Raw genomic sequence first — 17,052 nt, forward strand, 5'->3', positions numbered from 1 at the left:
CCTGGCAGCAGCTGCGAAGAAACGGAAAGCTTTCAGCAAAGTGGTGGGTTCTTGAGGGGCTGGCAGCTGATGTGGGGGAAGGGTCCGGGGTTTTCGCATGCAGGTGCTTTCTAACTGCAGATCAGTGGAACGACTTAATAGGAAATGAGTTGTCTTTCACTTTCAATTTGCTTGCAGCTACAGTTTGCTTTTATCCCGAGCAGGCAGAGTGCAGAGGTGGTTTTTGGCTAAGTTTGTATTTTTTTTCTTTTACCGAACACCAGAAAAGAGCACCAGCCCCGGGTTGGTGGAGCAGCATGACAGCATGCAGGACGAACGCACCAAATAACACTTTGATCCTAATTCATTATGAAACGCACCGTATGCGTACCGACCGTTGACGAAACACACGTTTTTAGAACGCCCGATCCGGCGCTATCCTGCTGAAACATTCCCCAGGGACAATCGAATTAGAAGGTGCTGCTAAAAATGGATCCCGTACATCTAACTATCAAAACGTACAGGCGTGTACATCAGCAGGCGCATCAGCTGCATCGTTTCGCGCGCACACGAAAAACCTCGCACGATAAAGCGCTTGTCCTTCTGCTCCATTGTTTCAATGAGCTCGGCACAGCCGTGGCAGAGTTTGGGGAATTATTATGTTTAAGTGCTGTGGCCTTTAACCGCGAACACCGCAACACACATGCAGCCCAGCCCTGCCCGACGTCAACGTCAGCAGCCACGCTGCACAATGACGGTGCCGATGGGAAGATAAATGCGGCCAAACAGCGATAGGCTGTGATGGCTGATGGAGAAAATTATTATCGGATTATCGCATAATCGCTTGCTTTTGTCATTTAAGGCCGGCAGCAGGCACCCGTGCCGAGACTGCATAAAATGGGTTAATTTTGATGGATAAATTTTGGGGGTGCACGGGCGAGGAGTACCCATTTCGCTTTCACTGCTTGCGACCGGTGGGGCTGGGGCCACGAGGTGCCTTGGGGGGAGGGTTGAAATTATGTCAAGGCGATGAGATAATGTGCTGATTCGTTTCATGTTAATCAAGCTTCAATGTCGATAATTAAGGTCGCGTTGCGAATGGATTGCGGTTGGCAGATTTACATGTGCGATGATAAGCGCGATGTAAGCTGGCTTCTAAGATGGTTGTTATGTAATTAGCGATACAAGTACGTATCGGGTGGCACTATTGGATAAAGCAATTGTATGGTAATTGATATTGTGAACCAAAATACATGGCATTGAGGACAACAATTGGGATTTGGTCTTAGGTTCTTGTTAGCTATCAGTAGCTTCAATCGTCCATAGCAGATGTTTCCTTGTTTTGTCTTCAATATAAACAAAAGATTTCAATCAAACAACTTAAATTATCCTAGAATCAAATTTTCAAATAATACACTCGCATCGGCGGGGAAACAATGTGAGAGTGTAATTCGTGACAAGTAAACACTGGGTGTCTAAGGTAAGGATAATATGTGAAGAGCAGTAGGCCTTTCATCCATTACAGTCTCAGACTAAGCTAAAGGATAGAGCGAAGAAAATTTGTGTGTAGTTCATTTGGTGTACATTGTTAAAATCTTAAAAAAACTGTTTGACCCAGAGCACATTCAGGGTTCTCTTGCAAGGTCTGTGTAGGATAGAGGTCAAATAAGGGCTCATTCAATTATTACGTAACGCTGATAGGGAGGGGGGAGGGGGGGTTTAACTTTTTGTTACGTAACATACAATAAGATTATACTTAGATTGCTGCTTCACAGTCTATGTATGAAAAACTAACTTATTTAAGGGATTTTTATACAAATTCCATGTTATCTATCTACTTCTCTAAATCTCTTGGTATCTTCTGCTACCCATTCATTGAGAACTTCTGGTGTCCACTCAGATGGTATTTTTGGAATCCTGTGTGTAGTAGTTCCATCCAGTTTGCATCCATTGTCAAGCATTGTCGACTCTTAAAATTTGCATTGAGCTTGAAGAGCTCTAAACAGACTTGGAATGATGCATCCAAGTTATCCACTATCGTAAAGAGCTTCATACAATCATACATTAATCATTAACCATACATCAGTTAATTATTCAAAATAATTTAGCTCATTTACGGTACAATGATTAACTTTTGCCAACTAGAACGTGCAACATCGTGATCGGTGCTTGTATGACCGTGTTTGAACTCAGCCTACTAGCTTAAATAGTTCATTTTAATAGTGCTGAATTTTACGATGCTTATCAATTCAATTTAACCGTTTTTTTAACCAAATGCAATTTTTAAATTGACATTCTAAATTGATAACATGATAACAATGGGTTTGAGTTTTAAATTTTCTGGCGATTCGTGGTCTTGGTCTGCTGCAGGAGTTCTCTAAACCACCTACGGTCGAGCGCCGTCGTTAGCCAATCCACAATCCCGGTCTGTCTGATTGACTCATTAACGGCATCCCTTTAACTTAATTTGGGCTTACCAAGCCTCGTATGTCCATGAGGACTACCTAAAACGGCTTCTTGGACAAGGTCGTCCGGTGTCATTCTCATGACATGACCAGGGGCCCAGGCTGGTCTAATTCGCTGTACGACGGTATGTTCGCCGTACAACTCATAGAACTCATCATTGTAGCGGCTCCATTGTCAAGCATACGGGACCAAAAAACCTTCTGAGCATCATTCTCTCAAACGCGGCTAAGAGGGTTTCGTCAGTTTTGGACAAAGTCATGGTTTATGAAGTATCGTATGCAGAATCGTAGCTGTAGAGATTAGAGTAGGTTCTAAAACCGCTTCAAATTATTAGCAATGAGCAATAAAATATGAGCAAGTTATTCTGGCGTGAGTAGTATATTTATAAGGCAGTATGTTTGTTTCTTTTTGCATTAGTCGAAATACGATGGAAATACATGGATTACTTAAGAAAATTTCTTTTTTTTTTGCAAACAAGGGGGGGGTGTCTACGAAATTTTAAGTAATTAATGGAGGGGGGTCGCGTCCAGTGTTACGTTTTGTTACAAAAGGGGAGGGGGGGGGGGAGGGGGTCGAAAATTGTCAATTTTTGCGTTACGTAATAATTGAATGAGCCCTAATAGCCAAGATCGCGGTTCGCCATTTTGGATTTCATTTGACGTTTGGTCGCCCGTGTAAGATGCGTAATATGCTCACTCACACTCTCTTATTGTGGTATTAGTGACAGTTTTTCCTTGCGTCTAGCCTACTTGTTTATTATATCGTTTCACAATTAGCTTGACCGTTTTAGTTTTCCTTCGTTTTGAATGCCTTTAATTAAAACAGCAAACTGTTGATGGTTTTATGAAGTGGTGTGTGGTCATCACCTATTAGTGTTCTGAACCAAGGGTTAATCACACGGTACCCGACTTTCACGCCGTATTGTGAACCGGGAAATATGATGAGCCTCATCCTCTCTCTCATATGTGAAGAGCCTCACCCACTCGTTGCCAAAAGATCGCTTTACAAAATCCGATTCTCTGCCATCTCACCTGCCTTGAACACCAATCATACCTAACACCAAACGCCAATAAGATCTGCAGATCTTATTCCGGATTAAAATCGAAAAACAGCGACACAAATTTCCAACCAAATCTAAAACAATAAAAATCTTGTTGCTATGACCGGCCCGTTTAATCAACACAACTACACACAAAACATTTGAATGGAAAAGGGCGTCCAAAGTCAAATCACGTGTAATCACGTGACTACTTGTCAAATCGCTCTATATTACTAGACCTCTTTCCTGCACAGACCTTGGTTGGCTTGCTATGTTTCTTCGTTTGATACATTCGAAGAGAAACTGGTCAGTGCTACACATCGCTAGTGAAAGGCAACAGATAAGTGTTGCTAAATAGCAGATTAAATAAATTTGTTGCTTAACTTTTACAATACCTTACAGTTTGAAGGATAAGGTTCAATCCAATGAAGACGCAGGTCGACGTCGCGTCGACTATTTTACAGCATTTTGCTACAAGAAGTTGGTTAAGGAACTCTTCAAAATGTGACTTAATGCTTCAATCGGTCGGTAGCGATATTTAAGTAATCTTAAAACTTTAAACTTTTTAACATTATTTTGTCTGTCTTAGATCCATACCTAACCGTTTGACAATCTTCAACAATTTCATTATACCTTCCCGTCGTGTTTGTGAGAAATTTGGGGAAATTTCGTTACATGCAAAATGCAAAATTTATTGCTCAAATGATCGACTTCGTTCAAATTCGATCGGAAACTCCTAAACACCGTGCTCAAGTTCATTCGCTTCTAGGACAAATCCTTAACCTTCACTCCACAGATGTAAATGGCACTGGTAGCTGCAATTTCAAATTCCAAACACATTCACCAAACATCCATGTCATCGTAAGTCATTTGCAACAAATTAACAACCGAAACCATTTATCACAGATCACGTCGACATCCATCTTTCCCATTGCCGACCGTACAAGTTCCTGTCATTTCCACCCTCCTCCCCACCAGAACCACCACCGTCAATCCGACTCTTGTGTCTGATTGGCCGGGATTCGATTTATTCCCAGCTAATCCTGCGATAAAAATCAAACAATAATCAACCGCCCTTGCGTCTCGTAACAGTCGGCAAAACGGGGGCTTCAACTGTTGCACGGTCGTATACTTACATGGCACCGACGTACAGCGTGTCCCGGTCCTCATCCATGTAGAATGTTCGGTAGTAGAATTTGCCGCACTGGAACTCCCGTACGTGATCTGCAAGCAGGAGAGAGAAATGGAGAGAATGATAGAATAAAAGCGAAAAAAAAGCAGGAAAATTCACATATACAGATTTAAGACAAAAGCACTGCGAGACACTGGTGCCAGAAACGGAATGGATTGTTGTTGGGGGGTTTTTTTTTCACTTTTCCGGACCAAATTATCGTGGACACACAATGGCAACGGTGACGGAATGGGTTGGTGACTTGGGGTGGGGAGTAAAATAAAGCACGAACGCAGTTTGAGACAAGGGCATCTTTCGAGCGGAGAGAAAATACGACAGGACTGGCTTTGTTTGGGATTTGGCGTTGCTTTGTTTTAGGTTAGGATTTAAAGGCTGCCAAGGCTTTCTTTTTCGTCGTGTTTTTTTTTGTTATTTTTTTTTGCGCTTGTTTGAGGTTGCTTTTTTTTTTGTTAAGCATTTCGGTAGACATGTACGTGTGTTGGGTTGTTGTATCCATTTGCATCCATTCCGGCATAAGGTTTTGCTGTGTGTGTGTGTGTTTGCCTGTAGCGTATTGTACGTGTGCATAAGCTACTGTTTGCAGCCTCCATCATCGCCAAAGGTGGATGCTTACAGTTTGCTTCGTAGCTCCGGAAAGGCGTGTGAAAGAGAGCAAATCTTTCAAACCCGCGTGAAGCACCCAAATCTGAATCCAAAGCAAAAGAACTTGGGACGAAACAAAGGCTCACACATAGGCGGGCACACAAGCAGAGAAAGGCAGAAACACCCGAATGGCAGCAAAAGCGAAGAAATATTTGATTTTCCATGCAAATGTATTCATTCCACCGACGGTTTATGCTGCTTTTTGTCGTTTAAGCGATGGGAATCGGAGAGTGGAGGAAGAAAGCAAGCGAGCGAGTGGACTTATGCCTCTCGCCGTCATGCCGGACCATACCAGCCTTCGTTACGGTTCCATCGGTAATGGTCTGTGTGTTTACATTCTGTCTGCACGAGGCCATGCGTTTTGCGGAGCAGCATCACGAAACTGCACCGGGAAAATGCCGTCCAACATTTGCGTCCGTGGTGGAAAGTGGCAGTGACTGGCAGGGAAAAATGGAAAATCGGTCGAATTGAAGCAAAAAAAGAAAGGCACGCCACTACATTCCGAGCGAAACCAGACGGGACGTGAGCGAAAGTGAAGCTATTTTTGATTCGATTGCTTGAACGCATTTTTATGCTCGGTCGGTCGAACCCTAGGCAAAGCGTTTGAAAATTTTCTTTTTCAGTTGCCTCGTGGTTTTGTTTTTTTTTTTTTTGGCAAACTGTTTTGCTCCCACTCTTTCAGTACTAACGAGCACGTTTTTGGGAAGGTTGCACTCGCTTTTGGCAAGCACTTTGTGACCCAATGAATATATTGGGTTTATCTAAATGATCGATACGCAACCGGGGCGAGTATTGCGTTATACGGTGGAGCCTGTATATCGGCTAAGGATTGCAATGGAAGTAAAATAAAGAATGGTAAACAGCACACACACACACAGAAAAAAAAACGGCACACAGCAAACCGAAACCAGCTTCAAATTCGCAGCGGATAAAGCAGTGCGAGAAGCGGATCGTATGCAAAACTGCGTACCGTAAAGGGACTGCCTTGATGGATGAATGTTTGAGAGCGTTTATTTAATGCTTGAATGTTTTCTTTTTATTCTATTCGATTTTGGCATATACCTTTTTCGAGTGGGCAGGCTTTTTTGTGTCTCTCGTTTTTTCTTTTTTGGTTGTCGATTCTACTTTATACGACGAGCTCAATTGAATACAGTTTGAATTTTGCGCTTGGTTAACGGATGATTTCCATTTATCGGGTTTTTTTTTGTTGTGGGTAATTTTTTTTTTTGGGGCCGTAAAATTAGGTAAAGATGATTGGACCCATCAAGCAGCAAACGTAAATGTGAATTGATTATATCGGACACTCTGCAAAGGGGTGGCTTAGAATTGTATTACTACACTACCTTTGCAGTACCTTTAAAGTTCAATTTGGTATCCATTTTTCTACAATGTTTTTGGCAAAGAATTGGTCAAAGATATATGAATGCTTTAACCTTTTAATATTAATTTTATTTGTTATTTTGAAATGCTCTTTTAATTTTAAATGATTATTTTCCTTCCACACCCCTTCATCATAGTAATAATGAAAGAAAAATAGAACTACATTTTACAATTCATTTTTTCCAAATAATCCATAATCATGAAAAGTTGAATTAAAACATTTTAAACTACTCTTTGAGTCTCTTTTACTTTATCAAATATTATACTTCAAATAAATTACACAACTCTTCGAAATAGCTCAATATTCAGTGTTATATCTTCCTACTTTCATTACGTATACAAACTCTTCATTAAACTTTATTTCAAACAACTTTCTACTGCACCAAACCACTCCAAAATTACCATTTAGGGATAGCAATGAACTGAGCAATAAAAATGCTTTTAACAACAATCCAACTTTCAAAGTGTTTCCCATCGAGCCCAAAGCTACTTCCCTCTCCGGTATGCTAGTAAAATCAGGTGATGAAAATGCTTTATTTCAATCGTTTCCCCCCCACCCACTCGCTCGCTCGCCGGATATCTCCCCAATCAACGAGGTGCGTAAAACTTTCAGCAGCTTGATTTCACACGGCACGGCATGATCACGTACCACTGTGGCAAATGCTTGCTTTGTTTTTTTTTTGTTTTTGCGTGCGTTTGGTTCGATTTTCATATTTTTATAATTTAATACCCACATCCGCGACGGACCCACTGCATGGGGGTACCACTGCGCGTTGGGTACCCAACTCAAAACGGCATGATAAGCAACAGGACAGGAGTGATCGATGCGCGCGATACGGCAACGACGAGGGAAAAATAAATTATTTAAAAGTAAAACATCACAACGAACCGCTGCCAACTTTCAACTCAACGGCCTGTTTCAGCAAGTTGATAGACTGTTCCCCCTCTCGGGTCCCTACGGTGCTGGTGCCTGATCGAACAAGAAGCCACGAAAGCTAATACGCAATACGGAACCCGCGGGAACATCACGGCGAATTCCACGCAATGCGGGAGCTTCTCGTCAACAATTTATTGTGCCACCACGACGCTGCACAGTATGGCTGCCAAAATTCCGTCAGCTTGAAGCTGTCTCTTTTTTTGTGCGCTCATACGCTTTTAAGCGTCAAATCCCAAAAGGATTCCCTTTGCCAGCAGTCGGAACCGTTGATGTTCCGATTCAAATATATCCTTGCTAGGCTGGCCGAAGAAATAGAGCACAGCGCAAAGCGGGCATTCACACATGCGAACGGAAGTTATGGTTTGTCCGCGGTGGTGTTGAGTTGTGAACAATTTTCCGGCTGTTTGTGAAATCCGGTGTGCGAAAAAGCAATCAGATCAAATGGAACTCGAATCTGGGAACAGAAATGAAAATGTGGAAAAAAGAATGGACCACATTAGGGACTTGATAGAGATGTTTACTTTGAAACGCTCTTTGCTGATCATTCCCTTCCAAATAAGTTCAAACTTGAAAGGTCAATGTCAGACATTGGTAACGGACTGGGTTGTTCAGTATCATTTTGATATTTCACTGCACGATAGTGAGTACATCGTACAGTTTGTAAAATTCTTCATTGTAGCAACTCCTCCCTTATCCTTCCATTCACACGTGAACAAAATTTTCTTCTGAGCATCCTCGTGTAAAACGCGGCGAGGAGGATTTCATCAGTTTTGAACAAAAGTCTATTTCTCAGGAGCGAATGTGACTACTGGAACTATGAAAGTTCTATACATTCCCAGTTTCGATCGTCGGGACAGATGTTTAGAGTAAAAACTTTCCCTCGGACAGTAGAAAGACCGATTCGCAGCTTTATTTCTGCAGTCCGAATACAGTATCAGTATTAGAATCAAACCTCAAAGTTGATAAAGAGTGGAGCTGTTATTCCGTCATCTTCTCCAAAGGCAGACGCATATCTCTCTAATAGCTGCCAAACATCTTGTAATATAACTGCTTCTCCATAATACAACACAGTCATACGGGATCACCACGGGACAACACACCATGTATAGGTCTACATTCTTTCAGTACGGATTGGGACAGAGTCCCCAATAAAACACTAGACTTCTTTAGTTGAGCATAACGATCAACTATGACAGTAACCGCGTGTGCACGTAGCTGCGAGTGACTCCGAGTGACTGCCTAGTCAATTGTCAATCTTTATTTTATATCATAATTTTCGGGTATACATCGTGAGAACAAATTTGATGGAAATTTCCATTCGTCCACATACCGGACTCTCGGATATCTGATGCTTTTGTTTGTCTGAATTTTGATTGGTTGGTTTAACGTTTTCTTGCATTCAGTTCTTACTTGTTAGATGGATTAGTTCTGTTTCCTATAAGCTACATACGGTTGGGTCGTCTCCTGTTGCAAACTTGAACCAAGTCAAGCGCACGGGTGTGGGGTGTATTGCTCAACTGCAATGGTTGATACGCACCTGTACTGTCTTGTAATAAGAGCGTTATGGTTTTTACTTTTGGCATTGCGCAGATTCTTTGCGTGATCGTGGGAATCGGATTGATGGTTACTTTCCACGCGCTCGGTGCATTTATGGTGTATGTTTTTTATGTTTTGCATATTGGATTTGTACCTGCAACTTGTGTGCATTGAATGTGTGCTTGCAACTTGTGAGTGATTAATAATTGTTTTAATTGCGCCTGAGGTTTATGCTATTTGCGTTACTTGTTTATTGCAGTTCTTGTTCTAATATCTCGATAGAGGTGCATGGGGTGAAACATAAATAGATTTTGGAATGTTTTAAGACTGTATAGCAGATATGCTACACCTCCCCCCTTTTAGCAGAATAACGTAATGAATGATAATGATTGAAGTTATTCTCCTGTATATTTAATTAACCTGTTTTTATGTACTGTTGTTTCCTTTTGTGTGGTACTATTTCTAATGGTGCAATTAGTATTCTCAATTTTTGTTACTATGAATGGTCCTATGTATAATGGATCTAATTTTTTTCTGTTTTCATTTGATAGGTATACTTTATCACCTATTTTAATGTGTATGGGGTTTAATTTTTCGTTGAATGTAACTTTTCTTTTTTCTTTTGCAGCTATAAGATTTTCTCGGGCTATTTCATGTGATTTTTGAAGCTTGAATTTCATTTCATTATAGTATTGTTCGATATTATAAATTGGATCTATTTTTTGTTTGTATATTTCTTGAGGTAAATAAGCTGTTCTGCCAAAAACTAATTCAAATGGGGTATAGTTGGTGTCTGTATGGGTTGTGGTGTTGTAAACGAATTCATAAAATTTTGTCCAATTATCCCAGTCATCGTGGTGCTCGTTGGAAAATGATCTTAAGTATTCGTTGAGACATCTATGATTTCTTTCCAAAGATCCTATTGTTTGTGGATGGTATGCTGTAGCAAAAGTTTGTTTTAATTCTAAAATTTCAGCGATTTTGCTAAGAATTTCGTTATTGTATTCTAATCCTTGATCTGATTTCATTTCTAAAATGTTTCCGAAAGTAAGAATAAAATTTTCGACTAAAGCCCTTGCTATTGTATTTGCTTCCTTGTTGATAATCGGAATTATTACTACATATTTAGTGAGTTCGCATTGAATTGTTACTGCGTAACGATTATTATTGTCGGTTTTGGGTAATGGTCCTACTGTGTCTATTGAAATTACGCTAAATGGTTTCGAGGGAGTTGTCGTCACAACTGTTTCCTCTTTCGTATGCCTATTTGTCTTATTAACTATGCATGCTTGACAATTTCTCACAAACTTTTTTATGTCTTCTTTCATATTTTTCCATCTGTATTTTTCTCTTAATTTCAAATATAGTCTGTATTGGCCTATATGTCCTCCCGAAGGGGTCATATGATAATCATTGATTATTCTCAGCCTTTCTTCCCTTTCTGTTATCCATCTAGTTGGAATATACAGAATGATGTTACAACCTGAAATGGATTTGTTGGCAATTTCCTTCACGGTTTCATGGGAATAATATTTGAATAAGGTGTCTTCATTAGACATAGCTATTTTGTTTCTTTTATATCGTTTCGCAATTTTACACATTTTTAGAAGAGCAAACTCTAATGTTTGACTTCCATTTCCATGTGAATTTTCTTTTATGGGGATTATTATCGACCCTAGCGCTTTATTCTCTTTGTGATTATATATTTCGAGCTCTATTCCTTTCGTTGTCTTTGTCGACTTTAATTTCAATAGTTTGGATACCTCTGTGGGTTTATCTGTTTGCCACATCGCTGGTTGATCAATCCGCGGTTGGTTATCTTCCTTTTTATGACACTCCTTTTTTGTTTCGTTTCGTTTCTGGTTTGTCATTGCTCTGGTTGTTACCATTAATATCGTACTTTTTATTGGTACGGTTTGAGCGGCTTCTTTGTTTTTGGGGATTGATGCTTTTAGTTCCTCAGAATCAAGTACTATTCTTGAGAGTGCATCTGCTGCAACATTAGCTTTTCCCGCTAAAAATTCTATTTCAAAATCAAATTCTTCTAAATCTAATCTCATTCTAGTTAACTTAGAAGTAGGGTTTTTCATACCAAATAAATATACTAGTGGTCTATGGTCTGTTCGTATTTTGAATTTCCGACCATAAACGTAAGGCTTAAAATAATTGATTGCCCAGTGTATAGCAGTAAGCTCTTTTTCGATAATTGGCTTATTTTTTTCTCCTGGTGTGAAACTTTTACTCGCAAACACGATTGGTAAATCGTTTCCATTCGTAATTTGTGATAGTATTGCACCACATGCCATATCTGATGCATCTGTGGTAATTATAAACTGTTTGGTAAAATCTGGGTATTGCAAAATTGTAGGTGAAAGTAGACTTTGTTTTAATTTATCGAAAGCTTCTTGGCATTCCGGAGTCCATTCGAATTTAACATCTTTCTTAATTAAGTTATTAATGGGTTTTGCAATCTTAGCAAAATTCTGTATAAATTTACGATAATAATTACAAAATGCGACAAAACGTCTTGCTTCATCTGCATTGGTTGGAATTGGATAGCTTTTGATTGTTTCAAATTTTGCGTCATCCGGATAAATTCCCTTATCTGTTATTTTATGACCTAAGTATGTTACTTCTGTTTTAAAGAATCTACACTTATTCGGATTAAGCTTTAGATTATATTTCCTAAGTCTATCAAAAACCTTAACTAAATTACTGATATGATGCTGTACACTACATCCAGTAACGATTATATCGTCTATATATACAAAAGCAAGTTCTGGTGTTAGCCCGGCCATGGCTATCGTCATCATTCTCTGAAAACTATTTGGACTAATATTCAATCCAAATGGCATTCTGGTAAACTGAAAGTGTCCAGACGGGGTTGAGAATGCTGTAAACTTGCGTGAGTCATTTTCGAGAGGGATCTGATGAAAGCCTGACATTAAGTCTAAAGTACTAAAGTACTTGGCTCTTCCTAGTTGATCCAGTATAGTGTCAATCCGTGGTAATGGAAATTTGTCTGGTTGGATTTTCTTATTCAATTGTCGAAAATCTACGACTAATCTCCACTTTTTATTAACATCATCCGATTTCTTTGGTACCAAAAGGATCGGTGAGTTGTAAGATGATACAGAATGTTCTATTATGTCATTTTGTAACAACTTTTGGACTTGTTTGTTTATCTCTTCAGTTTGAGAATGAATCTGTTTGTAATTTGGTATGTATGATGGAATATTATCTTTTAGTATTATGTCCTGGCTGTAAAAATTGTTTGTAGTAATTGGATCATTTTCGGTGCAAAAAATATCTGAATATGTATTTATGATTTTTCTAAATTCTTTCTGTGCATATGTAGGAATGTTCGCAATCTTGATGTTTTCTAAAATACTGTTTAAACGGCAATTATTTTTCATTGGCTGACTACGAGTTGTATTTAGGATGTAAAAATTTCTCAGTGGTTCTATTGTAGGGAAAAAATTATTTTCATTGATGACTACATTTTCGTTAGTTGTATTTATAAATTTTACAAATGGATTAGTTTTGGAAATAATTGTATTTCCGCAAAATACACCTGCTTGGATTTGTTGAGAGAAAATTATTGAATCTTCTGTCAATGTTGGTAAATAAATCCTGCGTACTACCTCACTTCGCATTGGTAGCATAAAATTTCTTTCTCTATTGTCTTCGATTGGGTGTGAGATTGTTTCTCCTTCATGCATAAAATTTAATAACCAGTGTTCATAATCAATGTTACATCTGTGTTTTGTAAAAAAGTCTCTTCCTAGAATTCCGTCTGCATTTAATTCAATATCTTTCGTTATCAAATGGAATTTATGTTCTAATGAGTTATTTTCAAAATGTATTTTAGTCATGGTTGTGCCTAGAGTGCTGATTGTTTTGTTTGAGATTCCGGTTAGATTTATTCTTTCGTCCGTATATGCTTGTTGTTTAGGTTTGACTTTATCAACTTTAAATAGTGATACGTCAGCTCCTGTGTCCACAATGAGAGTTGAATACTCATCATTAGCCATATCAAGTTTTAGTTTGACATAGTTACATGCAGATAAATTTACTGCAAGGATTGGCAATCTGTTGTGGACTGTGTTCGGTCTTCTAAAAAATTGTTACCTCTGTTGCTAAGGTAAGTTTCTCTGCCTTGGGCCATATTGGAATTCAATCTAGAATTCTGTCTCCAAAAATTTTCGGCCTCTTGTTCCTCTTGAGCAATGTAGACTCGTCTAGCATTGGTGTTATTCCCGTTGTAATGGGTTATAGCTAGCCTGTCTCTTGGGTTGTTATATCCCATGTTTCGAGGATTGGAACTAAATGCTCCATTCCTGTACCTGTTTTGTTGTTGGTTGTGTACAAAATTGCGTCTGTAATTGTCGCTGTTTCGCATTCTATTGTTAGGGTTTCGGGGCCTTTCGTAATTGTTTTGTGGATATCTGTTATTGTAGTTGTTATTACTACTAAATCGCGGTTGGTAGCTGTTTTGAGAGTGGTAACGGGGTGTGTATCTATTTTGCCTATTGTATAGCACTTGAGCGTGCGTGGTTGCGCTTTCATTTTCTAGCAGTTTTTGTACTGCTTCTGATATTGAGGTAAAGGGTCTGGCTTTCAGCAATGTTTTTGTTTCCTGGTTTGTAGTTTTTTCTATGAGGGTATCTACTCCTACTTTGATTACCATTTCGTTTGCTATTTTGCTTGGTATTTCTTGCTGTAAGTAGACTTCTTTTAGTTTCATTGTGAGGAGTTCTATCTCGTCACACATTGCTTTCGGTTCCCTTTTCTTAACCGCTTTAAGTTCTGCTATGATTTTGTGAGGATCTGTTTTTTCCTCGCATCTGCTTTTGACATCTTCTATTAGTTCCTTAAATGTTACTATACTTTGTGGTAAACCAATTCTTGCTTTACCTGCTAATCTTGTTTTTAGGAATCTTACTAGCATTGCTTCTTGTTCAACTGGTATAGAATCTTTCACTAGATGTGCTGAATCAATAAAAGTGTTTAATTTATCAGCCTCTCCATTGTATACCTGAACCAGTGCTGTAGCTGTTTTCATATCCAGGGTAGCCATTTTTGCTTTTTTATTCCAAGTTACTAGTTTTAAAATTATTAATGCAATTGTTTTAAACGATATTAATTTTGTTCCTTCTAGTTTTTGTAATATAATTGCTCTGATATTAGCAACAATTTCTCTTGCTACTTTTAGTGCAAATTTTTGTTTATCTTCTTCCAAGTCGTCTACTAATGTTATAATGTTGTTATATACTAATTTTACTTCGTGCAATCTATTGGTTAATGTTGAATGCCTGTAACGTCGATTAGGTGCTTTTTTAAAGTTGCTTAAAATGTTTTTCAACCTGTGTATATAATTGTCAATAATGTCCATTTGCACTCGTTACTAAATCGTTTAATTTTTTCGTCCTTTTTGATTATTTCGTATTTCATTTTACTATAAAAAATCGCTTATTTTATACTTTACTCAATATAGCGTGTTTGATGGTCCTCGATGTCATCCTCGTCGCTTGTAGCTGTTCCGGATAATCCTCATCCATATGTACATGTATTTCTTCCTCGTTGGAGACTCCTGTCTCTTGGGATCCCGCCGGTCAAGTTTATGATCCGTGGTCTCGCCTTCCACTAGTTTTAGCCTTTTTTTTTTTGATTCACTGTACTATAGGTGTTTTATTCCCATTGTCCATTTACACTCGAGATGCGTTTGCCATTTGTATTGCTCTCATTGTCTGTTTTTTCATTATTGCTTTATATGCTTTCCATAGTGCATATATTAGTTGACACACACACAATATTACGATTAACCACAATTTCCAATCATGGTTCTCATGGGCTTGACTGTGATTTTCTAAAATGTTCATCACTTTTACTTGGGCGTCCCCACTAAACGAAGGGTTATGGTTGTATTTGTCGAACATTGTGATAAATTGAAGTTCCCCTGTTTTCGACACTCTGACTTCCTTCTGCATTTTACTATGATGTTGTAAACTATTTCACTTCACTTTTCTAGCGGTATACTGTTTGCACGTTTCTTCTGATATTGGTAATTAATTGTACCAATTCCATTATTAACCTTTGTAGCACAATTTTGTTTTCCTTGTTAATTGATATTACTTCTTGATAATACCTCAATGATGCTTCGCAAGTTTTTCGTGTTTCTTAAGTAGGTTGCCTTTTAGTTAAGAAGAAGGCAAATTGTAGTAACCAGTCTATTGAGTCGCGCACGTTGTTTGGTTCCATTTTTGATATGAATTTTTTCAAAAAATTTTTTTTTTTTTTATTTTTATTTCTCATATATAATAAATATATATATTTTTTTTTTTTTTCGAGGTGGAGAATTTCCGAAGAGGACGGCAATTTTCTTTCCTTTGTAGTGAATTTTTAAAACATTATTCTCCCTTTTTTTACATTTTGTTTATTATTTTCGCATTAATGCGATATTCGAACTCAGGTCTATTAGCCTTGCGTATGTTACTTTTTTCGTTTCTTTGTGCTCCTCGAAACTTTTCATGATTTTTCCATATTCTCTCCAATATGAGAGATACAATCCTAGGTCCGTTTTGTCGGTGTTGCGGAGAATCTTAACTATTTCTTCAGCAAGTTCTTCTAATTCGTCGTATGTTGGCCCGAACCTTGCACGACGGTAACACTGATAATTGTCCTCTTCCTGATCCAGTTGATCTTGCTGGCTGATCTTCATTGCGGATAATTATTTTTTTTTCACTTTCACTGTCACTTTTCTGTCAGTTTTGTTAAAATCACTGCTGAACAAAACCCTTTTGAAGTCACTGTCTATTTTTTTCACTTGCTCTGTATTTTTTTTTTTTTGCACTTCTTTGTTCTTCCTTCACATGTTATATATATATTTCATTGTTTTTATTATCACTTTTTGGTCACTATTTATTCCTCCAATTCTCCTCGGAAAATTCTGTTTTCTTTCATGAATTGTTCTTCAGCCCTTAGGAAAAGTAAAAATTCCATAAGGGTTTCGCATGCATCATCCATTTCTTCCTCATTGCCACTTTCACATACCTTTTTAGCACTTTCCACTAATTCTGCAATTTCCTCCTCGTAGATGGTTTTGACGGTTTCGTCGGGAAATTCCACGAGAGATTTAATGAAATTTTCTAATAAGTCCTTGGACATATTCCTCTGCCAGGCTAAAAACTCTCCCAAATCAAGGTCGTCATCACTATCCATCTTTCACATTTCACTGACTAACTATCGGGCACTTTGTCTATTATTATTATTATTATTATTTATTTTTTTTTTTTTTTACTAATGTTTTTATACTGTTACTGCACCACACTTTTTTATCGTTCACCGTTTCAGATTATCGTTCACCGTTCAGATCAATCACTTTTCGTATGTTCGTACGCTTTTTTTCTTGTTTCCGACGATTGCAGCTTATCGTCACGGTCGCCATGTAATATAACTGCTTCTCCATAATACAACACAGTCATACGGGATCACCACGGGACAACACACCATGTATAGGTCTACATTCTTTCAGTACGGATTGGGACAGAGTCCCCAATAAAACACTAGACTTCTTTAGTTGAGCATAACGATCAACTATGACAGTAACCGCGTGTGCACGTAGCTGCGAGTGACTCCGAGTGACTGCCTAGTCAATTGTCAATCTTTATTTTATATCATAATTTTCGGGTATACATCGTGAGAACAAATTTGATGGAAATTTCCATTCGTCCACATACCGGACTCTCGGATATCTGATGCTTTTGTTTGTCTGAATTTTGATTGGTTGGTTTAACGTTTTCTTGCATTCAGTTCTTACTTGTTAGATGGATTAGTTCTGTTTCCTATAAGCTACATACGGTTGGGTCGTCTCCTGTTGCA

The 17,052-nt window shown here is 38.4% G+C and overlaps 1 protein-coding gene across 1 annotated transcript in view; it reads right to left on the reverse strand.

Moving 5' to 3' along the window:
* Positions 1 to 17,052, reverse strand: part of LOC128305858 (semaphorin-2A-like) — a 110,222-nt gene that overhangs the window by 44,512 nt on the left and 48,658 nt on the right. The window contains exon 2 of the mRNA XM_053043477.1: positions 4,621 to 4,708. Within this exon, the coding sequence (XP_052899437.1) occupies positions 4,621 to 4,708 (88 nt within the window). The remainder of the gene's footprint in view (positions 1 to 4,620; positions 4,709 to 17,052) is intronic.

Source organism: Anopheles moucheti, chromosome 3 (genome assembly GCF_943734755.1).
Source record: "Anopheles moucheti chromosome 3, idAnoMoucSN_F20_07, whole genome shotgun sequence".
NCBI classification, from domain to species: Eukaryota; Metazoa; Arthropoda; class Insecta; order Diptera; family Culicidae; genus Anopheles; species Anopheles moucheti.